Source organism: Capricornis sumatraensis, chromosome 1 (genome assembly GCF_032405125.1).
Source record: "Capricornis sumatraensis isolate serow.1 chromosome 1, serow.2, whole genome shotgun sequence".
Classification (NCBI taxonomy): Eukaryota; Metazoa; Chordata; class Mammalia; order Artiodactyla; family Bovidae; genus Capricornis; species Capricornis sumatraensis.
The window spans coordinates 151,075,380-151,101,407 of NC_091069.1; the positions used below are offsets into that span (position 1 = coordinate 151,075,380).

The 26,028-nt window shown below is 43.3% G+C and overlaps 1 protein-coding gene across 1 annotated transcript; it reads left to right on the forward strand.

Annotated features, from left to right (window-relative positions):
- Positions 1 to 929: 929 nt before the first annotated feature.
- On the forward strand, positions 930 to 25,761 carry LOC138076064 (cell cycle control protein 50C). The gene is made up of 7 exons (XM_068968263.1): positions 930 to 1,121; positions 4,428 to 4,538; positions 12,939 to 13,040; positions 14,311 to 14,398; positions 14,796 to 14,936; positions 22,674 to 22,883; positions 25,571 to 25,761. Exons 1-7 carry the CDS (start codon positions 930 to 932, stop codon positions 25,759 to 25,761), a joined length of 1,035 nt encoding a protein of 344 aa, XP_068824364.1.
- The last annotated feature ends 267 nt before the right edge of the window (positions 25,762 to 26,028 follow it).

The following is a 26,028-nucleotide window of genomic DNA, read 5'->3' on the forward strand; positions in this document are numbered from 1 at the left end:
TCCAGCATGGCTTGTCTGCCTGATGTTAATAAAAAAGATTAGAAACTCACATGCTGCCTAATTTTTTTAAAATCCTAATTCTACATTTTAAATGCATCTTGAAGAAGTAATTATTAATAGCCTAATGAAAATAATGTTAGTAGATTTCTAATATGTGAAAAAGCAAAACCAAGCCAAGCAATAATACCATATTACAATATTGAACACTTAAAGGATTATTTTCCTTTTGCTTTCTCTTACCTCATTTGGGCTCCATCAAAGCGGGTGCTTGGAGAAAGGTTAGGAAGAGATGTTTTTCATCTACACCTTCTTACCAGAGTCTTTCTTATATATGAGAGAGTTGGAAACTGCTGAGATTAGACATCTGTGTTCTGCAATTCCTGTTTCTTTCTCCCTCCCTCATTATCACAAATAGCAAAGTTAACTATAACCTGGGAAAAAGTTAGCATTTTCCCAACTTAGTTTATATTCATGTTAATGGACAACCACATTTGTTGGAAGTTGACTGCACTCACTTCTGTTTTTTGTATTAATCTCCAAGGATTTGGGCAAGTTCTTAAATCCATTTTCCCCTTTCAGGAAAGGCTTGCCTTGAATTAGTCACCACATCCCAGAAATAGCCTGCTGTAACTGCTTCCCAGTGTCGCCAGATGTTGGTTTATACAGACCTGCTGGGGACTATTCCTCCTAGGCATGGCACTTAGCACAACAAGGTGTTTGAACCTAAGAAAAATGTACAAAGCCGTGGCTGATTGAAGGGAGCTGTGCTCTTACTGAACAGCAGGTCTGATTAATGAATAATTCTAGGAAGCAGAGATACTTTGCCACCACAAGGGAAGAGTCACATAATTCTTAACATTAAGTGGTATTACTCTGAACAGTAATGTCAAATGTCTGAGAAGTATATGTGGGTCACCTGCAGGACCAGAATGAAGAGGAAATGCCAGGACTACGAGTCCAGATTGCCAGACAACACTGCGATGAAGCAGCAGCAGTTGCCTGCCTTCCGGCTCCAGCTCTCAGCCAATGAAATCCTCTCTGGCTTTTTTGCCATAGGGCTATTCTGCCTTGGCATGGGCATCATCCTTCTATTGTCTGCAAAGAGCATCAGGGAAGTAGAGGTTTGTCCCATCTTACATTTTAATGCATTCTAAGAATTTTAGCTTTGAGACTGTAAAGAATGGTCAGTTTGAGAGCTCAGCCCCACCACAGGGAACTAGATGAGACTGGAGCATCCCTTTTGCAGATGGTGATAGAGCCTCTGTGTGCATTATTCATCCCTCCTCCCTCTTGAGGACAGGCACCCTCAACGTGGTCCATTCAGCCATACTTGTTTATAGGGACCTGCCAGATGCCTGTGAATCATACTGATAAAAAGAGTGAAGAGCCAAAGATACAGCTCTTCAAATTTGTGCCACTTTCAAGCATTTGCCTTTGCCTTTGCAAATAAACTCCCTCAGATCATTGTCTTAATCCAGGAAAGGAAAGAACGCAAATCTTTCTGGCCTCTAAAGGATTCTTACTAAAATAAATCAGGTTCTACTCTGAGAAAAGCTGAAGCTAAGCTGTGACCCCCTCAGTCATAAGCCTTTTGCCAATTTGACTAACAAGCTATTGGAGAATGAGAAGCCCAGAGACTGGTCTGGGGAGGGGAGCTCAGATCTGGCCTAATGCCATACCCACATTTGGTTTAATAAATTAAGTAAATGCTTCAGGCCAATCAGCTCTGAGCAGATTACCAAGACCATATGACCTCTATTCTGAAGGCCGTTGTGGAAAGCTCATCTAGTCCCTCTCCCCATAGGTTAGTGGCAAAATTACCATCGAGGCTAAGTCTGGCAACACCGATTTAACATTCATGAGTATATGAACATGCTCAGAGTTGTTTTGGGTGTGCAGATGAGTCAACTCCAAGTAAGAGTCAATTCCTGCCTTCAGTGAGCTAATGATAGAGTAAGCAAGATGGTGGGTGCCAAGAACAGAGAGCTCAGCTGCGGCTGGCTTGTTTGCTGTATCCACAACCCTTTTCTTGCACGTTGCCAGTGCATAACAGGCACTCACTTATTGAAAGAACGGATTTGGGCAAACAGACTTCAAAGAAGAAAAATGTCATTTCAGGTCCCACTCCTCCCACCAACACATCCTGCTGTGTTGCCTTTCCCCTGAAATGTTCTGCTCTCCCCTCCCACTCCTGGCAGCTTGGCTTCCCAATGCCCCTAAGTCCTCTTGAGTCCTCCAGTGTGATCATGTAAACTGCCAGGCCCTACTATGTGGCAGAGGCCAAAATGGCAGGAGGAAAATAAGCTTGCCTTGCTGAAGGTGATTGCAAAGTAATTGGCTTACAAGGTTGATACTCGTTTCCACAAAGGGCTCATCCTGTTTACTTTCCCATTTTATTCTTCACCAACCCCTTTCTTTCTCGTTCTTCCCCTCCTCTTCCCGTGTCCTTCAGCTTCCTCCCTTCTGAGCACCCATCCCCACCCGCTATGAAGTGCAGCCTCCAACACAAGGCAGCCATTGCTGAATGATGTCACCTTATATGTGAGAGGAGAACCTCACCCCATGGTTGGCCAAGGCCATTCTGCCAACAAGTTTCAACAGAATGGTTTTATCATGATTTTAAGAGGATTTTTCAATCGACTGTTCTTTTAAGCCACTTCAGCTAGGACTGTTTCTAAACGTTTTGTTTTTATACAGAAAAACCAGAAGCCACCCATAGAGTGTGATCCTCTGTTGTACATGAAAGTGTTTTATTATAATGGGTGATGAGATGAAGCGTGTGTATCAGGCCAGTGTTGTCAGCACACACTTAGTAGAAGAGTTCTGAGCTGGTTTTTCTCTTCTCAGTCAGCCCTGAGGCACAACAAGAAAGTGCCCTTTTTGCAAATTCACTTTAAGCAAGAATGATAATTCCTGCCTCTCCAAAATTCTGTGAGGAGCAGACTATGATTTTGCTGTCATTTTAGAGCTACAGGCTTACAGAAGCACTCACGCAGCAAAGTGGATCAAACACGTTGGTTTTTGATACGTTTTCCTCATAAAATTTTTAGAGCTAGAAAGCACATTGGATGTCATCTACTCAAAAATTTATTCATCAACAAAGACGCTTTTTCTGTTTTGGCGTTATAGAACTCTCACAAGAATCCGTGAAGTACAATGTACGCTACTACAGTGAGCTCACAAATCAATTCATTGCTAACCAAAATGATCCTGGTGAACAAAATGTGGGCCCTGGAGGTTAAGTATTTAATTCAGTATCAGAGACTGGATGAACACAGTTCAGTGTGCTAGCTCTCAGTTAGATAACAGCCCTGTTCTTTATTGCTTTTAAAAAATAGAATGCAGTTTCACAAACAGAAAAAGTGTCAGTATTTAAAAAAATAATAGTTCAGGTTTTTCTGCATACTTAAAGAATGATTTAAGTAAATATAAGCAACTGAGTACAATTAAGTAGCCTTTTGGCTAATCTTTAATTTAGTACTCACACTTTACCCATTTGACTTCCAAACACCCAGTGGCTTTGCAAGTATTCAAAATTCCTTTCTTGTTAGTCTTCTTTCCCAAAGAATCTAAAATCTGATTGGTAATTTACTGGGATGAAAGCCAGTCCCTGCTCCTCTCCCATCCCCAGACTCTTCTAATTACTCCTCAGCACGGGTGAGGAAAAAGCAGAAGCTGCCAGCAGCAGCCACACCACCCCCGCGTGCCCAAGATGAGTGTTCCCTGGAGCAGGAGGGAAATGCGTGGCCCCATGGCCTCTCTCTGCACCTCCATTCCCAACTCTCCTTCCAACTCCATCTTCACGTCACTGAGTGGAGCCAAAGCTCACAGAATTTGCCCATGTGAGACACACTACCCTTTTTTTAAAGAGTCCACTTATTCCATTTTGCACAGAATTTAACTTTTACAGAACGTAACAGCATTTTTAAAACAATTGCTTCACATACATCTGTAATTCTACATTTCTGAAACACTTCTTTTTCTATGTTTGGTCATTTTTAATAACTTCCTCAAGATATCATGCAGAAGAATTCACTGGTATAAGTATTTTCCATATGATAACATGGAAAACCAGTGGAGTGACTTCCCCATAAAGCTGATTAGACCTGGGCCATGGGCCCAGTTCTCCTGAGTCACTGGCTAATACTTTCCTAATGGTGACTTCTTATGATGGAGGTGTAAGCCTTCATCACAACGGGCTAAACATACAGTAGAAACCCGGAACTCCAGTACATGGCAGAATACTGCCAGGTGCCAAAATGAAAGGAGGCCCACTTCTCCTGTGCATCCAGGGAGCTGCCCTTGGTTCATGTCCCAGACAGCATGCCCTTGACCCGGTGAGCCTGGTGACTTGAGTGGACTCAGGATTTAAGATATGTACTCACATCCCTTTTTAATTAATAATTATTATTTTCCCTGTCTGACAGATTAATTATACAGAAAAATGTGCAACTTGTGCAAAACTGCGGGAAGATGCCACTAATTTTGACAAAGAATGCAACTGCTCTATTTCCTTTTACCTTCCACAGAAAATGGAGGTGAGATTCAGGAGCCTAAATCTGGCTCTATGCTGCTCTGTTCCTAATTAACACATGGCAGTGAGTTTGTGATCACTAAATGCTTTCCAAAACTGAAAATACAAAAAAGTAAAGCAGGGTGGGAATGGCAGCCGGTCTTATAAAGTATTGAGTTTGTGTGCAACTCTCTTCCCTGCCCATTTTTCCCCCCGTTGGAATTTTCATTCTTCTCCTTTGTGTCTAAATTTCCAGATTCTTTACTTACTCAACTTTGTAACATAATTCTTAACATCAGTCAAACAGATTGTACGGCAAGTGTCAGCACAGGAGGAGACCATAGAAATCTCTGAATCTGGCCATTCATTTTATAGTGAGAAAATTAATGGGTTGAGAGGTTAAGTGACTTGGCCAAGGTCACACACTGAGTTAGTGTCAAGGGTCACACACCTGGTGGGACTCTCCTTGGGCCCCTCTCCAAGTCATTCTTTGCATGCAGTTGCCTAATCCCTAAGGCGACCCTCGCCTGGCTGTCAGACACTGTGAGAAATGCCGAAGAAATATTAAGAGCTGTCCCTGTTCTTGCACTGATCAAAGTCTCGTGTTAGTCCAGGTCCTCCTGAGAACCAGATGCCAGGACAGGATTAGACATGCCAGAGATGTACCGAGGGAACTGCCTGCCTTGGAAAATATGGAGAAGGCTGGGAGAGCTGTTGAACCACAACACCACTCCCACCCCTCGGGGAAAGAGCAGGAAGGGAAGAAGGAAGGATGGAGGGACAGAGGAAGAGGAGGGTAGAGAGACAGGGAGAATAGGAGGAAGGAGGGAAGGAAGATCTCAGATGCAGTGTATGCTTCTGAAAGTTTCAGCAAGGCCAACGGAGAGTCCTTCCCTCAGGATCGTTATGGCTGAGCCACTGGCTGGGACCAGCCATGGGAAGCATGACCTCAGTGCAAACACAGGACGACCTCAGAGCACTGCTACCGGGGAGGTCCCTTCAGTCCACTCCCTGCAGTTAGGAGATCAAGAGGCTCCTTTTCAGGGCCTCCACAGTCTTTCTAGGTGACAAAGATATGATCAAATGAAAATGTGTTTCCTTCAACTTTTCAAAGATCCTGCCCCCTTGTCTCCACACCTCTCCCCTGACAGTGCCCTCCTCCCTAAACTGCCTCATTCCCTCTCTTTCCCCTGCTTAGAGATTCTGCATAGGAGTCTTCCCTTGTGGGCAGGACTTCTCTTGAGCTAATCACTGACCATCCAGTCCTCAAGGCTCTGCTTCCTTCCAAAAACAGACTCAGCATCATCTTCTGAAAAAATCCTCCTGACTTGTAGGAAAGACTCCTTATTTCTGGGAAAGATCTCATCACCACGACTCAGAATTCTCTTCCTTAACTCCGCCCTGCCTGCTCCGTTCTCATCCACACCTCTGATGTGTAAGCATTGTTCTGTATTCCATGTCTCTCCCAACCACTTTGTCCCTGCAGTTCCTTGGCATCACCTGAGCTCAGGCTCTCCTGGTCTTGTGGCACCGCAGCCTTAACTGCACTTCCAGCCTTTGGCTTCTCCTATTTGTCTCCCATTGTTATTTGCAGAAACGGTAGACCACGCCCTGCACCCCCTCAAAATGTGCACTCTTTCAGATTGCTTTTCAACACCTGAGGACCAACTACCTTTTCATCTTTATCTCTGCAAGAGACCTTGTACTCCTGCCAAACTGACCAGTTTGCTTTGCCACAATACAACTCTATGTTCTTGCTGTTCTTTTGCCTAGAAAGTCTCCCCTTTCACTTGCACTTGTAAGATCTCACTAGTTTTGAGCCCCTAATATCACCTCCAGTATTCCCTGAGCCTCCTTTTCACCCATGCCTCCAGCAAGAATTTGCCCACATTTGTATTCTGGGAGCGCTGTTTTCTCTCCTCTGATGGACTTACAATCACTCGTATAATATCCTGTACTCACTTCCACTATTCACAGGAACGTCCCTGAGGATAGGGACCATGCTTGACATGCCACACCACAACTACACACCTACTCATCTCTGTACTGCATACTAAGCCTTCCCACTTGTGATCACAGGTGAACCACCCATGCTCCCATCTGAAGGCTCACCTCTCCTCTTGTGCGGTAGATGCCAGTCTTTCTTGCCTTTGTAAGGATTTAACTCAGCAGTTCTCACTTCTCATACATCATCAACTTTCCTGTCTACTGGATAATTCCCACCAGCACTGAGACACATTGTTTCACCTGTCTTTAAATATATATATATATATATATATATTTACTTTGCTTATTTGGCTGTGCAGGATCTTAGTTGCAGCATGTGAACTCTTAGCTGTGGCATGTGGGATCCAGTTCCCTAGCTAGGGATCAAACCCAGGCCCCCTGAATTGGGAGCACAGAGTCTTAGCCACTGGACTAGCAGGGAAGTCCCTCACCTATCTTTTAAGAAACAAAGCAGTCTTCTATTCTCCGCAATTTCCCAGCCTGCCATCGGCCCATTTCTTTCCTCAGATCAGCAGGAAACGTCGCCAGAGGAGTCTGTCATGGCTATTTCTAATTCTTCTCATTCCCTCACTCAGCGAAACTGCAGGGTTCCCCGTGCCTCCCTCCTGGACAGATCCAGGGCTCAGTCCCCAGGGCCTTGTCGCCCGCTGCCCACAGGTGGCCGCTCCCTCTTCCTCGACACACCTTCTCCTCTCAGAGGTCTTTCTCCCTTGGTTTCCCTCCTTCCTCTCCGGCTGCCCTTCTTTGGTTCCTGCGCTGTTCCTCCTGTTTTCCGCAGACCCTTTCGGTGGAGAGCTTCCGGGCTCTAGTCTTGGTCTTTGGTCTTCTCCTCTCTGTCTGCACTCACTTCCTAGGAAACATCATCTACCTCCTAGATTTAAACACTCTCTCTATCACCAACGCTCTCTTTCCTTTCCCTATCCCAAACATCTCTTCCAATATCCACACTTGTATTTCCAGCTGCCTTCCTAATGTCAGCATTCAAGTGTTTAACAGCTATCTGAAGCTTAATGTTTCTAAAACTCAATGAATATCCACTTTTTCCCCTTACCTATTCCATGCCCTCCCCCCCAAAAATATACCATTCCAACCTACAGACTTCTCCATCTCAGCTGGCAACAAGTCTGTCCTTCTGATGCTCAGGCTAAAAGCCCAGGGTGATTCTTGACTACTTTCATTCTCTCACAGCTCACATCCAACCCATCCTCCTGGCTCTACCTTTGGAATAGATCCAGTCTGCTCACCTCTACCCACCTCTGCTGCTGCTCCCAGCTCCACACTCAGCTCTCACCAGGATTTCTGCAATAGCTTCCTACCAGATCTCCCTGTTATATCCAAATCTTGAATAACAGCCAGACTGAACTTTTTAAACCATTGAGTCCTATCATGTTATTCCTTTGCTAAAAAATCCCTGCAATGGCCTCTCTTTCCACTCCATGAAAAACCACAAGTCCTTCCAAGGCCTTACATGATCTGACTACTGATTTCCTCTCTCACCTCCTCTCTCCATTCTCTTCCCTACCCACTCTCTGACCACAGTGGGCTTTTTGTTCCACAGACAAGTCAGGCATTCTCTTCGTTTGCATGCCTGACATCCCCTCGGCTAACGCCCCTGCTGCCTTCAGGTCTTGCTTGGCTCAGTTATCAGTTAACCATCCTATTTCATACTGCTGCCTGTCTACTCAGCCTGCCCCTGCACTCCTGATTCGTGTTACCTTGCTGTAATTTCCATTTATGCTTATCACCTTCGAACTTACTATATAAATGAACAGATTATTATATGTATTGTTTATTGTCTGTCTCTCACCTACAACTAACTGGTCTTCGCAGGTGGTGCTAGAGGTAAAGAACCCACCTGCCAATGCAGGAGACATTGGGTTCAACTCCTGGGTCAGGAAGATCCCCCGGAGGAGGGCATGGCAACCCACTCCAGAGGACTGGGCTCCTCCCACAGAGGAGCCGGGTGGGCTATGGTGCATAGGGTTGCAAAGAGTTGGACACAACTGAGCAACTTAGCATGCATGCTCACCTATAACTATGTCTGGCAACCTGTAGTTTCTCAGTTAATGGTTTTGGGTGAACATAAGAACCTCTGCTTCCTCCACAGTGCATAGCACAGTATACGTGGTTCAGTTCAGTCAGTTCAGTTGCTCAGTCGTGTCCGACTCTTTGCAACCCCATGAATCGCAGCACGCCAGGCCTCCCTGTCCATCACCAACTCCCGGAGTTCACTCAGACTCACGTCCATCGAGTCTGTGATGCCGTCCAGCCATCTCATCCTCTGTCGTCCCCTTCTCCTGCTGCCCTCAATCCCTCCCCACATCAGAGTCTTTTCCAATGAGTCAACTCTTCGCATGAGGTGGCCCAAGTACTGGAGTTTCAGTTTTAGCATCATTCCTTCCAAAGAACACCCAAGGCTGATCTCCTTCAGAATGGACTGGTTGGATCTCCTTGCAGTCCAAGGGACTCTGAAGAGTCTTCTCCAACACCACAGTTCAAAAGCATCAGTTCTTCGGTGCTCAGCCTTCTTCACAGTCCAACTCTCACATCCATACATGACCACAGGAAAAACCATAGCCTTGACTAGACGGACCTTAGTCAGCAAAGTAATGTCTAGACGCTGAAATTTTAACGAATGGAAAAAAGATAAAGTGCTTGATGTTATGGCTTTATGTTCTAGGAAGTTTTGGTTCTATGTGTCCCTTTCCCCCTTGATCCCAGATGAAAGCATGTTGGCATCAGTAATAGTATGAATACAACTATATCTTTAATCATTTTTTGAGTAATTCAGATGGAAATTGTATGGAAATTACTGAATCACTGGTCACATGTACCATGACCTTTATTTTCAGCCTGCCCTGGGTTCCAGCTCCCATCTTTCATACTCATACTCTTAAAAGTCCTTAGGGCGAGGCCAAATTTACATAGCATAAGAGAATCAGTACTTGGGTCAAAAGTGATGTGTATATAAAGTCCATGGGGAAGTTTTATATCTGTGTTCTTTTGTTAGAGGTCAAAATTCTAGCTGTCTACAATTGTGTGCCTTCTTGCCTTCCTCAACTCACCATGCTACCACCACCCAAAAGTAAAGTTAGTGCTGCTTTTTTTTTTAATTCTTAAAACATTAGACATTTATTCTCTCATAATTCTAGAAATCAGAAATCTGAAATCAAAGTGTCAGCAGGATTAGTTTCTTCTTAGGGGCCCAGTGTGCTTTTTTGAAAAAAAAAAAAAATCCAAAAGATAAAACCTTAAAAGCCTTCAACTTCCCATCTGTCTGTGTCCTTTGAAATCCTAAAGGCAAATAAGTGTTACCAGCTGCTGACCATTCCTTTCAGACAGAGTCTTTCTCATAAAAATCTAACCAAATTCTTCAGGGCAACCACAGGGCCTTCCCCTCGCCAGTTCACACACATTACACATGCTAGATGACAAACCCATGCAAGGCTCTCGGCCTTGACCTAGGAATCCTGCACTGAAGAGAAGAAATATCATACAGTGCATTTGCCTCCAGGACTAATCAAAAAGATGACAATCGAGGAGGCCTTGTAAAATCTTGGACAAAGGATCACTGAAAAAATTTATTAAAAACACTCCTGTCTCTAAAGTGTGAGTGTTCACTATTTATTCTGTCATGTTTATATGGATATATAACTTTGGGTAAGTAGAATTCTCTTCTTAGCTCCCAAGAAAATATATGGCAAGTTCCATTCTATGGACTTCCTATTTTCTGCAGTTATGGGTCATCAATAGAGGTTACCTCTCTGTGTGAGGTGGAGAAGGCAATGGCACCCCACTCCAGTACTCCTGCCTGGAAAACCCCATGGACGGAGGAGCCTGGTAGGCTGCAGTCCATGGGGTCGCGAAGAGTAGGACATGACTGAGCGACTTCACTTTCACTTTTCACTTTCCTGCATTGGAGAAGGAAATGGTAACCCACTCCAGTGTTCTTGCCTGGAGAATCCCAGGGATGGGGGAGCCTGGTGGGCTGCCGTCTACGGGGTCGCACAGAGTCGGACACGACTGAAGCGACTTAGCAGCAGCAGCAGCAGCAGCTCTGTGTGAGGAAATGTAATCCATCATTCCCACTACCCCTGACTTGTTTGCCTTCACATCCATGCTCTCTGTTTATGATGTTGCAACCTGCCTCTTTGTCAGGGCCTAGCATCTCCCCTTCTCAGTGTCCCAGAGACTTTTCTCTTACCAGGGACTAAGCTCTTCAGGCTTTGTGATTTTCTGTCAATGGCCACACTTACTATGACCTTTATTTTCAGCCTGTCCTGGGTCCCAGATCCCATCTCCCATACTCATCCTCTTAAAGATCCTTAGGGCAAGGGCAAATTTGCATAGCATAAGAGACCCAGTTGGCTCAGGGAACTGTAATGGAATACTTTCGTATTTCTAGCACTGAATATAGCACCTAACATTTAGGAGTCACTTAATAAAAACTTAGACCTTCATAGTTTTAGATGCACGCCTTTATTATTTTGGAGATAGGTAGTGTATTATTTGGGGCTTCCCTGGTGGCTCAGATGGTAGACTCTGCCTGCAAAGCAAGAGAACTGGGTTTGACTTCTGGGTCAAGAAGATCCCCTGGAGAAGGGAATGGCTACCCACTCCAGTATTCTTGCCTGGAGAATTCCATGGACAGAGGAGCCTGGAGGGCTATAATAAGTAGCTACACTAGACATTTACGTTTGCATCATATGTGCTGTTAGTAAAATCGGTATCAAGCCCTGCTAGAGAAGGGCCCTGGTATGTCACCAAAGGAGCAGAAGCATGATGGTAGCTGGTAAGTGGGCAGTCTCATGGCAGCATCCATGAAAAGGTGTATCTCTCATGGCACCAAGACTACTTATTGCTAAGATGAAAATCATCATTCTTCTAGATTAGTGAACTATTCCATCTTTCTGTCCATAACAAATGGATCACCATTTCTTGATCAAGTGATACATGCTATGGGTCCGTGTTTGATCTTAAGATAAAAGGACAGCACTGGAGCCGGGTCTATGTCTGTGGACAGTGGGCACAGCCCTGGAGCTGGGTTTATGGACAGTGGGCACAGCCCTGGAGCCGGGTGTATGTCTCTGGACCGTGGGCACAGCCCTGGAGCCGGGTCTATGTCTGTGGACAGTGGGCACAGCCCTGGAGCCGGGTCTATGTCTGTGGACAGTGGGCACAGCCCTGAAGCCGGGTCTATGTCTGTGGACAGTGGGCACAGCCCTGGAGCTGGGTTTATGGACAGTGGGCACAGCCCTGGAGGTGGGTTTATGGACAGTGGGCACAGCACTGGAGCCGGGTATATGTCTGTGGACAGTGGGCACAGCCCTGAAGCCGGGTGTATGTCTCTGGACAGTGGGCACAGCACTGGAGCCGGGTCTATGTCTGTGGACAGTGGGCACAGCACTGGAGCCGGGTCTATGTAGATAGTGGGCACAGCCCTGGAGCTGGGTTTATGGACAGTGGGCACAGCACTGGAGCCAGGTCTATGTCTCTGGACAGTGGGCACAGCACTGGAGCCGGGTGTATGTCTCTGGACAGTGGGCACAGCCCTGGAGCCAAGTTTTTATTTCTGGACAGTGGGCATAGCCCTGGAGCCGGGTGTATGTCTCTGGACAGTGGGCACAGCCCTGGAGCCAAGTTTTTATTTCTGGACAGGGGGCACAGCCCTGGAGCCGGGTGTATGTCTCTGGACAGTGGGCACAGCCCTGGAGCCGGGTGTATGTCTCTGGACAGTGGGCACAGCCCTGGAGCCGGGTGTATGTCTCTGGACAGTGGGCACAGCCCTGGAGCCGGGTGTATGTCTCTGGACAGTGGGCACAGCCCTGGAGATGGGTGTATGTCTCTGGACAGTGGGCACAGCCCTGGAGCCGGGTGTATGTCTCTGGACAGTGGGCACAGCACTGGAGCTGGGTTTATGGACAGTGAGTGCAGCCCTGGAGTCGGGTTTTTGTCTCTGGACAGTGGGCACATGCACCTAAATATGCTTAGTGGCCCCAATTTTAAATTATGTTTCATGGATTTGCTTTGAAACTACATGAACTTGATGCCTACCACAACCCCTAGGCAAAGCAACTTTCTTAGTGTTTGAGGGAAATATTTGAAGAATCAGATTTTATGTATTAAGAATACAAAGCCTAGTTATAAAATTTTTTTCAAGGCAGGAATGTAGTAACCCTTACATAAACATTAAAAATAAGTTATTTACTCATTTTAATAATTCTATATATACTATATACTAGGATTTTCCAACATTGATCTTTAAAAACAATTTCTTGGCTTTCTATTTGAAATAAGGAAACTTTCAGTTCCCAATCAATATTTTTGGTACTACTTATATTTAACAAATCCCATCCACGTTTATTAATCTTTCCGTTTATTTTTCTTTCTTCTTATGTCTTGATGCTCTCCTCCACAGGGTAATGTTTATCTGTACTATAAACTGTATGGCTTCTATCAGAACCTCTATCGGTATATTCTGTCCAGAAGTAATGTCCAGCTGTTGGGCACAGATGTAAAGGTAGGGCTTTATTAAATTTGGGATGATACTCCTTGTGTTGTTTTTTTAACCAGATAGATCTTTCAGTCTAAAGGAGCATATGGAAAATAAACTCGAAAGCTAAGGTTTTACAAGACAGAAATGCTCCTTTCTTTCTTTTGTGAACTGAAGGGGCTGAGTATTCAGGATAACTGCTGTTGAGAATGAGCCCTTTCCCTCCTCAGAACAGGAATGTGAGTTTTCTCCAATGAGATGGTTATCCTTTCACGTGTCACCCATTTTTCAGTTTAACAACGTCTTATATTAAAGCCAGATTCATACTGGACTGCCCAAGTCTTGGAGATAATGAATGTGTCAGAAGGGCAAATCTTCAAGTACCTTTTCAACCACAATTCAGGATTTGTTTCTGTTAATAAGCTGATGGCATACTGGAGCTGCTTCAAACAGTAGAGTGTTTGCTTCTTTGAATGACTGACACATCAAATAGATTTCAGTATTTTTGCACACTTGATTTCTGTAGTTTTCTTTAAACTTCCCCGTTTTAGTAGATGGATGCACCAACCATTTTGATAGTAACCTTGAGTGGTTCATCTCCATCTGGTTCACTCTGTATCCACCACTGTCTTTTTTTTTTATAACTGGGGCCTTCAGGCAGCCTAGTTTAAGGAAACTGGGCTCTACTTGATTGAATAAAAGCCTTTGGTTTACTGAATATCCTTTCAGACCTAAGATTACAAAACTTTACTCTAGGTAGATGATATTCAACATACTGGCAGGAAAAGCTAAAGGAAACCTTTTCTATACTGACACTATATAAAAGGGATAACCAAATGGTTTTTAGCAGCCATTCTTTTAAAAATATATTCTGGTAGTTATGTAGGTGGATTTCCCTGTGGTCTGTCATCTAGCTGTAGACTCACAATTTATATAGTTTTTAGAACATATTATACTCCAATAAGAAAAACTTTTTAAAATGCATTCCAATGTAGGCTTAGTGTGATATTTAGCATAGCCAGGAAAGTAAAATTTCTTCCTGCATCCATATTCAGTATGCTACGTACTGTTAATGAGGAAAGAAACTACACACATGTGTATACACACATAAATATCTTCAAAACACAAACATTTTCTAGCCTAGGTGGGCCAGAAGCCTGGGAACAACAGGCAGCGGTCCATAATCTCAGTCTGTGCCAACGGGTCAGAGTGGGTTGGTTGACATTGCCAGTGTTTTCACTTCCAGCATTGTAAGAGTTTACCAAAATCACATACTCCTGTGTCATTTCTCCTCCAGGATGTTAGAAACTGTGCTCCATTCAAAACCTCTGACAATGGGCTCCCCATCGCTCCTTGCGGTGCAATTGCCAACAGCATGTTCAATGGTGGGTGACTTTTTCTGTCTCCAGCATCTTTCCTTTCATAAGTGTGTAAAACCTAATGTCCAGAAGATGACTCCTGCAGCTGAGTGGCAGGTTGTTTTTTTTTTAATGTTTGTATACATTATCCACTGATTTATGATACTTCATTGGCAAGTAAGTTCTTCACCAGAGATTTGAAGTAGTTGGGAAACATTAGTTAAATGGAGCCTAAGAGTATTTCTCAATAATTGGGGCCTTAGAAAGAAAAGGAATCGTCTTCTGATTCCAGCATCTATGGCATGCAGGCATGTGGAGAGTCTGCTCAAACCCTGCTTTTTCAGCTGTGTCTGATTGTGCACTTCCAAGAGTGGCGAAAATGCTTGCCTGAATCTCTTAACACAGTCTTTAATTTTCCCCACAGACACCATTGTTCTTTTGTACAACTTTAATTCATCTACACATATCAGAGTCCCAATGGTAAGGACTGAAACTGCATGGTGGACAGACAAGTATGTCAAGTTTCAGAATCCAACTTTCCAAAATCTTTCTAGTGCATTTGCAGGTAAGATCCATACATTAGCTCAGTATTCCTCTCTCTCTGGAAACTTTGGTTTTGATCTGTGGGGGGATGTTTATGATTCCTCCTTCTTTACTTCTTTTTTTTATCACTTTTGTTTCTAACCTTTCCTGCCTGTGAGCATCTCCATCACATACCTATCAGAAACACAAAATGATTGGAACCTTGGTTCCTTCTAGATTCAGTTCAGTTCAGTTCAGTTCAGTCGCTCAGTCGTGTCCGACTCTTTGCGACCCCATGAATCGCAGCACGCCAGGCCTCCCTGTCCATCACCAACTCCCCGAGTTCACTCAAACTCACATCCATCAAGTCAGTGTTGCCATCCAGCCATCTCATCCTCCATCGTCCCCTTCTCCTCCTGCCCCCAATCCCTCCCCGCATCAGAGTCTTTTCCAATGAGTCAGCTCTTCGCATGAGGTGGCCAAAGTACTGGAGTTTCAGTTTTAGCATCATTCCTTCCAAAGAACACCCAGGGCTGATCTCCTTTAGAATGGACTGGATGGATCTCCTTGCAGTCCAAGGGACTCTCAAGAGTCTTCTCCAACACCACAGTTCAAAAGCATCAATACTTCAGTGCTTAGCTTTCTTCACAGTCCAACTCTCACATCCATACATGACCACTGGAAAAACCATAGCCCTGACTAGACAGACCTTTGTTGGCAAAGTAATGTCTCTGCTTATCAATATGCTATCTAGGTTGGTCATAACTTTCCTTCCAAGGAGTAAGCATCCTTCACATCCCTATCAGAAACACAAAATGATTGGTAGCCTGGTTCCTTCTAGATTACCATCAGGAAAAAGGCAATGTTTTAAGAAACTTGTTCCTTTATCTATAATTAGAGTGATCATATAATTTACTGTCCAAACTAGTGAATTCTTGAGAGTGAAAGAGGTCACAGGAATAACTAAAGTTACATATTTATTAGAAAGTGATGTTTATTGATCAAGTTGATATTACCATATTGATGGGCCGATAAAATAATTCTATTATAAATTATTTTTAAAATACAATTCTTTCAAAAGTTAAAAGAATATATCTGTGTACATTAAACCAACTTTAAAAATGCTTTAAATATCATCTAAATGCTAAAAGATAACAGAATAATTATTCTGGATATGGAGTCACATACTTTAATCAGTTTCTTGGCCATATAAGTCTTAATTAAATGCCCCTGTATTTTTCTAATTAAAAATTTGAATTTTTGTGGGAAAAAAAATCACAAAATTATCTACAATCTTTTTCTTTTTTTTTCCCAAATATCCCCACTTGAGGCTTTTTGGTTTTGTTTTCATAATTATTACGCATGTTAGAATCACACAGAGTGGCTGTTCCAACTTTGCTCTGGCTCCACAGTGGGGCAGGTGGGAGCTACAGGGGTCACTTGATTTGTGTGGCCTCGGCGGGTGGCTAGACGTGAGGGGTTAGAGGTAGGCAGGTTATACACCTTTAGCCGTAGTAACTTGGGTCTTTAGAGATCTCTTCCTACCCCGTTTTTCTTTCCTTTCCAAATCTTTCCATTTCCCTGCTGTGGCTCCTTGAACCTCTTTCACTTCTGCTTCTTATGGTTCTAGACTAGATGATGCAAGAAACTTTTCCTTGTCCCTCATCATGCACTAACATGGAAGCAGCTATTTAGGTCTCCCAGGGGAAAGAGACTCCAGGTCCCACTCTGGCTTAGTTCATAGGGGGACTAAGGGGACATGAAGGGAAAAGAATGCTATCTGAAATGAGAATATTGTAAGTAGCGGAACAGGGTATATGCCCCACCCTCAAACACCCTACTCTGAAGGCTTTTCCCTCCCTCCCACATTGCCAGGGGTCCCTCTCTCAACCTCAAAACCTCTTGCTCTTCAGCCTCAAAGGGCAGGCATAGGCACTGTGCATAGAAGCTACATCTCCAGGAGAAAATGGTCCACCCTTAGACGAGGGACTGCCTGTTGAATTCATCTTCCCCGTGTTCCTTGTAGGCTTTCCTGGTGTTCCAGTGATAAAGAATCCTCCTGCCAGTGCAAGAGACTCAGGAGATGCCTAATGGACCCTGGGCCAGAAGATCCCCTGGAGGAGAAACGGCAACCTTCTCCAATATTCTTGCCTTTCAGAGTCCCATGGACAGAGGAGCCTGGCAGGCTACAGTCCGAGGGGTCACAAAGAGTCCCAGGACTGAGCGACTGAGCACACACACACACACACGTTACACACACACATGTTCCACACACACACGTCCCTTGTGCCTCGACAGCTAAGGGGCCAGAGATGGCTTGACGGGGCAGGGCAAATAATGTCTAAGGGTTGACCATGCCTCCCCCAGCGGCTAGAGGAACCAAGAGACACAGATTCATGGGAGTCAGAGCCGTGGAGAGGGAAGAGAACCGAGCCGAGTGAAGGGTAAGGCTGGTTCTTCGGGAGCTGGGGTCCTTCCTCCTTTTCCGCAATGGCCGGAATTTGCCCCCAACGGCGAGGGCAGCCTTCTGTTTCTGGTGCCGGCAGATCAGTGTCGGTCCTCTCCTCCTCCTCAGCCTTCTTGGCATGACCATCTCTCCCCTTTTCCTCTGGGCCAGGTGCCTGGTTGGTGCTGAGGATTTTTTCTGCTGTTAAGCTCGCTCGCGGGCGCGGCACGTGCAGGGGAGACGGGGCTGCCCGTGCCAGGGCCTCTGAGGCTGGGTGGCGGCCGAGGAGGCGAGGAGAATTGGCGCGGAGAGCCGCCGCTCCACGGCTCGCACCCGGCTCCAGGCGCGCAGATCCCCGCCGGCGGTCCACTTCGGACCCTGTCCTGTCTGAGCCACAGTCTTTTTTGAAGAGCATTTTATGGTTAATCACTTTCAACTGTAGCACCTGTAGATGATCCTTCTCCTTTGGCCTTTTTTTTTTTTTTTAAGAAGATATCTATAGGTATTGAGATACCTATTACGCTCACAGTCATTTTACTAAATGGAGGATATTCTCATTTTCAATTCTTTTGTTTTAGAATATGCAACCCAAATGTTTTTATAGGCAAGGTTTTTTTTTTAATTCACTTTTTTTCTATGATTTTTTAAATGTGTTACTAGTTTTAGATGGTACGAAATCTTAGGCTTTCTGGATATCATTTAATTCTCGAGAAGAAAATTTGATCTTATTAAAATAGGAGCTCCATCAAAATATTTTTCACATAAGTTGAGATTTTCCAAAGCACAATTATAGAATTTAAAAATTAAATCTTGTACACATTTTGAACTATCATTATATGATAGGATCATTATATAATATGTTAAATTGTTCCTTTGCTTTCATAGGGGTAAATTTCAGTACCTTCTTGTTTGCAAACTTGATTTTTGATCATTACAATTAACTATACCTTCAAAACCTAAGATTTCTGGCCTTCCACATTTAGAATACTTTGTCTAAAACTTTTCAACTATTTTGAATAAAATTTCACCAAAAGTTAGAGGGCTCATTTACCAAGAAAAAGCTCAGGCTAACTGTAGGACTCATCATTTGATATAGAAAATAGCCCTTTGAAGGCTCAAAGATTTCTAAAATTTTGATTGATGATGTGTAGCAAAGAAAGTACTACCGTGCTGAACCATTTCTTTAACATCTTTGTCATTGTAAAAACTTCGAAGTTCATTTTCTCTATGACTATATAAAAATATTTAAATTTGCATAATTACACCTCTCTTGATTAACAAAATATTGTAGTTTGTTTGGATATAGTTATTATTTATGTTTCACAACCAATTTTAAGCCCCATCTCTCCATAAATTTCTTAATTTACTAAGAACATTTTCTTTACTCTGCCTGTACTCTACCAAATTTGTATGTATAGTATCACTATAAAACGAGAAAATTTACACTTGGTTGTTGAATATTTTAACTGAATTTATAGTAATATTTATAACTGTGTCATAAGTTTTGTCTTCCAGTATTGAATATTGAAAATCTTTGCTTTGATTCCATGAAAAATCAATTCAATAAAATCAAACCAATGTATTCAGAGATGAATACATCTGAAAAGACTGATGTAAAACTGACTTCATTTAACCGTTTACAAGGTTCTTTATGTGATTACAAAGCCAAAACATTAAAACTTTCCTTTCATTAAAAAAAAAATGTTTTTAATGACACTAGACAGAAACTTATTTGATCTAAATGAAAAGTCATGTTCACATAATGGTATATAAATGAACTTTCTGTAGCTACATGAGGTAAAGCACTGTTTTGAATATACTCTTTTAAAAATAAGTGCAAACTTTTCAAGTAGATTGTGATATTCTTCAGCAGATTTATATCTTTGGATTTTCACATGATCATTGACATCATAATGGCTCCTGTGGTAGGGAGTAAATGTCAACCAACATTGCAAGTATCACATTCATCTACTTCCTTGAAAAAATTGTACTTAATTTTTCATTGAACATGTGTGTTCTTTTTTTAGCTCTTCACAGATAAAAGAATTTACTAGCAAATTAAAAAATGGATACTGAACAATAAAATAGTTATATTTTTACACCATATAATAAATAACACTGTTGCAAGAGAGTTCCAACTACTATCAGCAAGACTGCTCAGTATCTGTTTTTCCCGCTATTCTCACACTGTACATTTTTTTCACACTATATATTTTCACACTATCTTTATTTCACACTATGTCCATGTAACATAAACTGCAACATCCCACTTTTTCTACTAAGCCCAATGACTTGCAACCTGGCAGCTTCATATTAATACATCACACAGATTAAAACAGAGGCTGTGGTCTAACTGGCTGTACTGTCAAACAGTGGCAAGAGTCATGGGGATATGTTATGTTCTGCTGTGAAAAACCTCTGGTTATCTTTCATCAATAACATGTTAAAGTAAGCACTCTTGTTCACCATATATAGGTATCTCTCACTACTAGCTAAGACCATGACTAGAATAGAAAGGATGAAATTATACTTACATTATTCGCTTGGGATAAATGCTAAATCAGATGAGACAATGGACAACAAACATAAATGAGACTGTCCTAGGCAAACTGGCAGGTATGTGCACTGTATCTGTAATTAAACTCCTAGAAAGGAACTTGGCAACATGCTATTGTTTTGTCGTACCAAAACCACAGCCATGTAACATAAAGCATCCTTGACTATCTCCCACTGCACTTTGTTCTTAACTTCTGTTGTAGGAGTTACCATATTTTACTGTAATTATCTGTCTGAATACTTGTCATTCCCATTTGGTATGTTAATTCCTTGAGGAAAAGGATTAGATCTCATACAGTTTTAAATCCCTGGTGCTTGATACAAGTGAGCAATCGAGAAATGCTTATTGTTGAGTGAATGGAGGGATACCAAGGACCCAGCTGAACTTGGAAAATGAAAGAAATTGGTTCTTCCTATACTCATACTCTCTGGAGACATGGGATAGGGTGGGATTGGAGGTTGGTAAGGAAAGGCATGTTTGAACCTGCATTTTTCACTCCGTTGGTGATTTGGATGTCATTGGTCCACAGGACACATTGTCTTGGAGCATGAGCTCTGGCTAAAATAAAGAGTGTGTGGTCCATGTGCAGGCATGCCTGCTAAGTCCCTTCAGTCACGTCTGACTCTTTGCAGCCCCGTAGACTGTAGCCTGCCAGGCTCCTCTGTCTGTGGGATTCTCCAGGCCAGAATACTGAAGTGGGTTGCCATGCCCTCCTCCAAGAGATCTTCCAGACTCAGTGATTGAACCCACATTTCCTGCGTCTCCTGCATTGCAGGTGGATTCTTGACCAATGAGCTCCCAGAGAAGCTCATCCACATGCAGGCACCAAAGACAATTTCAATGTCGATCAAAATTCTTCCATCAACAACCATTGAAGTCTTCGGGACAGCCAACGTCTCCACCGTTTTTGAAGAGGAAGTTTCTCAGCAAAGGGTTATTTCCAGAGGAAGTATAAGTCTACAAACAGAATTCAGCAGATTAATCCAACCAAACTTAGCACATACCTTTATCAGCACTACAGCCCATGCTTAGAAATAAGACTGTGTTTCTTTTAAGAGAAAATAGTCAGTGGTCAGAGTTAAGAAAGAATGGTTCCTTACAAATAGTAGAACCATTTTTATAGAAGTGAAAGGCTCACTGAACAACTTCTTCTTGTTGGCTATTTCAAAATTCAGAATGCTTTTTAATTATCAGCTTCTGTCAACTTTCATCGTAATCGCTCCTCCCTCTATCAGGCATTTATTGAATACCTACCACGTGCCAGGGGTGGGACTAAATGACAATGAAACCGCAGTGAGGAAGACATTGAACTCAACAGTCTGCTGTCCAGTGGGAGAGAGACATGGCTACCACTGTAAAGCGGGAAGTAGAGGATGAGAGTAAACTCAACAGACTGGACTCAAGGCGCCAGCCCTCCACCCAAGCGTCCGCTCCCAGACCCACCAGGCTTCCCGGCTTTAGAACAGGCTTGCCACCCCTCTGCTCTCCACCTTCTCGCTTCTACCAGTTCCTCTTCCTTGCTTCCAACTTCACGCTCTTAGGCGCAGGTCTGCAGGGAGTATCTGTGTAACACAATCTTCATGCACTTCCCATGATCATTTCCTTAGAATACAGTCCTAGAAGTAGAATTCCTGAGCTAAAATATATGCAAGATACATTTACTCTTTTGCTGCTTGTTCCTAGATTACCAAAGATGTCATTAATCCATGCATCTATCTGCTCTGTACAAGAATTCCCATTTCCACTGCCTCATGAGTGATTTTCATTCTTTTTTTCATTAAATATTAGCCCATTTTGAGGTGAAACGGTATCCTCTTTTAATTTGTTCTTTACATTACCAGTGAAGTTAAAGAAAATATACATTACCCATGATGCTCTCATTGAGTACCAACCACCACTATTATTTTGCTGTACCTATTTTTTCAATGCATTGTTATACATTTAATATAGTTGAATACGGGCTTCTCTGGTGGTTCAGATGGTAAAGAATCCACCCTCAATGAGAGAGACCTGGGTTCAATGCCTGGGTTGGGAAGATCTGCTGGAGGAGGGCATGGCAACCCACTCCAGTATTTCTGCCTGGAGAATCCCCATGGCCAGAGGAGCCTGGCAGGCTATAGTCCATGGGGTTGCAAAGAGTTGGGCACAACTAAGTGACTAAGCACAGCACAGCACATAGTTGGATAAATAATACACATACAATATGATATTCTGCTTTTTTTTAACCCTATAACAGTATCATCAGCATTCCCCGCCCCCAACATTTCCTTAGAGTCTTTATTATCTTTTTAATATTTTATTATTTTATTTATATAATTGTTTATTTTTGACTGCGCTAAGTCAAAACTCTTCATTGCTGCAAGCGGGCTTCTCTCTAGCTGTGTCAAGCCGGGCCTGCTCTCTAGATGCGGTGCACAAGTTTTCGTCGCAGTGGCTTCTCTCGCTACAGAGCAAGGCTCTAGAGCAGGAGGGCTTCCGTAGTTGTGGCACGTGGGTTTAGTTGCTCCTTGGCAGGTGGGATCGTCCCAGATCAGGGATACAACCTGTGTCTCCCGCCCTGGCAGGCGGATTCTTTATTCCTGAGCCAACAGGGAAGCCCTATAATCATTATCTTTAAAGGTTGCATATTCATGTAGCTTACACACACGTACTTTAAAAAAAAAAATGTAATTTCAATTCCTCAAGAATATGAAAGTTGTTCCATTCTGTACATTTTAAGAAAAACTGAAGGCGGTAGATGATTTTTCTCAACCATATCCATTATTAACTTTCCGCAGGAACTGCAAAGCCTCCGAACTGGCCTAAGCCTGTCTATGAACTAGATGAAAAGGACCCAGGGAACAACGGCTTCGTCAATGATGACTTCATCGTGTGGATGCGGACAGCCGCATTTCCCAATTTCAAGAAACTGTACCGCCGACTCCATCGAATAGGCAATTTTACCGAAGGCTTACCTGCTGGTAGCTATAGTTTCATCATAAACTACAGTATCCTTTTATTCCAGGGCTGAAGGAGAATCAGGGTCCATCTGCCTCCTAGTTATTGAACTATTTCATTCTACACTTCTCTATTCTCCAATCAAATCTATATACACTGTAAAAGAAATACATATTTGTCTTATAGGCAATACTGTCCCTCCATCACCACATAGCTATTTCTCTCTACTTTATATATAATCAAATGTGCACTTTTTTTAAGGAGTAACAGTAGCAACATTAGGTAAGCAGGTATGGGTGAGTAAGGAAGGACTGTTTCTTCCCTAGGAGAAAAATTGAGTAACACTGGGCCTAGAGACCTAAAACAATGAGGAGAACCTGTTACAGAGGATGGGATGACATGGAGGACCCTGGAAGCAAAGATAGGATTACGAAGAAGTAGATTGGAATATGGACTAAAAACAACGAAAACTGAGAGGGATGGTGGAACCTTGTATTTTAGGCGTAGAGTCTCATGGGCCGAGGGAGCAGCTCTGGATTCAGGGAGCAGGTTGGGTTCCTCCAGCCCATGTGAGCTGCACCACCAGCTCTGCACTGAGGATGCCGTGCTCTTTCTCCACTGGTCCGAAGCCAGCTAGTAGGCTCCAAGGCCTTGGTTGTGGACATATGGCCCACATTAGGAGACATACTTGAATATGAGATTCTGAGTGTTCTCAGTTACTTTAAAAATATAAATGTCACTCTTAACTTAAGAACAAAAAGTTCTTAACTTCAAAATGACACCAAACACTATCTTTATATATATATATATTTTTTAAATGTATATAATTTGTACTAACTCTGGTCTTCAGACTTTGGTTTCAAGTCCTGTCATGATTCTCTCTGAGGCAGAATTCTCCCAGAGGCAGGTCTTTTCAGGACTTGTACACAGTTTTGAGACATCAGCCCATTAGGCATCAGCACCCCCGTGGCATCTCAGGGCCACTGGAGTTTTTCACAGGACCCCCAGCAGCCTGGAGGATCTGAACACTGACTCTCCACCTCTTTTGTTTCTTTACCACTCGAGGAGTTTGACTGAAACATTCTTGGGTCTGTGAATGATGATATGTGTTCCAGTTCCCTGCTCCGTCTTTTCTTCTTTTCTGTCCTAGAGCAGAGGTTTCCTCCCTGACACAGGAGTGGGGATGTTCCTTGGGCAGAGAGACCTCCACTGAAGAGACACCATCTCTGCCTCTCAGCTTATTGCTTCCTTTTGTTTACTGACCAGGAGTATGGTTTGCCTTCAGCTATTCCTTTAGCATGGTCCCTAATGCTAGTCTGTGAAAAGGAAAGTCAGAAATTGCTCTCTGTGTGTACAGATCAAAGACCAGGCCATAGAACATTACCTTTTCAATAGGATTTCACCACCCCCTCTCTCTCCCTCCTAGAAAATTTGAGACTGAAAGTTGCTCAAAGTAGTCTTTCAAATTGGACCTTCAGTTCTCATCAGCTTTTTCTGTGATGACCCTACCAGTAAAGCAGTTAGGGTAGCAATCAAGACACAGGGGAAAAAACCCCACTGGGCACTGGTGGCCTCACAAGGCACTGCAGTGAGTTTAAGGTTGATGGAAAGAGGGAGTCCACTTTCAAACAAAGAAGACACTATTTCTCTGCGTGAAACATGCTCTCCTTGGATGTGTTTATTCACAGGAAAATTTTAATGCTGACAACTCTCCAACCTAAATCTCTAGCATAGAACCTCAGTCCTGAGCTTCAGCCCTATACCTGTACCACCTATGTCGAACCCTAGTGTGAGTATTACCCGTCCAGCCTCACAGCCTGGCTAATATACAGAGAACTAAGCCTGAGCTGCAGATAGTTCTACCACTGACCCCTTGTGAGGAAAAGACCCTCTTAACAAAATCGGGGGAGTGGGGGAGAAAAGAATCAGAGGGCTAGTTGAGGACCTGCACCCAAGGAGCCCAGGGACCTGGTGACCAAGAGGAATTTTGATGGAAAAGAAAGCAAACTAGCTTTCCTAACAAGTTTCTTTGTGCCTTTAAATAGCATGTTGCCAAGTGATTTGAGGCCTTTTAAGAGCTTTGCTGGGAAATGCCGTTGCTATGAGAAGCCTTTATTTGTTTATTAGTTCGGTTTACAAAAAGCACCAGATGTTTAAAAACCTCAGGCCACATGCATAATCAAAATGACATCATTCAAATGCTAATGATAGCAAAGCCACTTCAAACACTTTCTCCCTAGCAGTGAGAGATGCTGGCCTTTTCAAAACTTGAATACACCACCAAAAATGTTTTGCCATCTCTCTCACTACTTTTTTTTTCTTCACTCCTCTTGAAGAATTTTCCCTGAGGTACAAATTTGAACCTTAGCCTCTAAAGGACTTGAGCCTACCCTGGGTGTCCTGATCCACAAACACAAATTTCGGCTTGGTGCACAATCTGTCTATAGGCTTTTCATTTCCTTGGGTTTGTAAATTAACCACATTTGTTCATATTGTTGAGTTTTCTGTAAGTCATTCAGATCTATTTGTGTCAGTTTCTTTCGTAAATTACGACTATGTAGTGGGAGGGCTTGTTTTTACTTAGTTACCAGCAAGATAAAACATACTGCTTGGTAAAAATCAGGCTAAATGAAATCGAATAGTCAACCATTTATTACCAACAAAAACAGCAATACTAGGCGTAGAGGTGGGGCTGAGAAGTGCTGAGACAGATCCTTAACCAATTTTCTTCCCTTAGACTTTCCCGTAGGCAGGTTCCAGGGACAAAAAGCAGTTGTCCTCTCCACCCTGACGTGGAGTGGAGGCAGCAGCCTTTTCTTAGCCCTCGCCTATCTGGTGACGGGAGCTGTGACTCTGTTGGCCTCCGTTTCCATGATGGCAGTTCACCTGAAGCTGAAAGAAAGGAAAACGTTCTTCCTCCAGCAGTAAAGTCAAGCGTTAAAAAGAAAAGCAGAAAATACAGAAATGGACAGTGAGGTGATGGAGCCAAAGATCTCAAAATGGGGCATTCTACCAAGGGGAACTGGACCGACTGACCAAGTGCTCTTCCAGAGAGAGATGCAATAAGAGTTTCAGAGTAAAGATAAAGAAGGGGAGGAGGCAAAATTAGGTACAGTAAAATGTCCTTGGAATGGGGAGGATAAATCATCCTTGAGCGCTAAACCAAGTCTCGGGTATTTATTTGAAGCCCTTGTG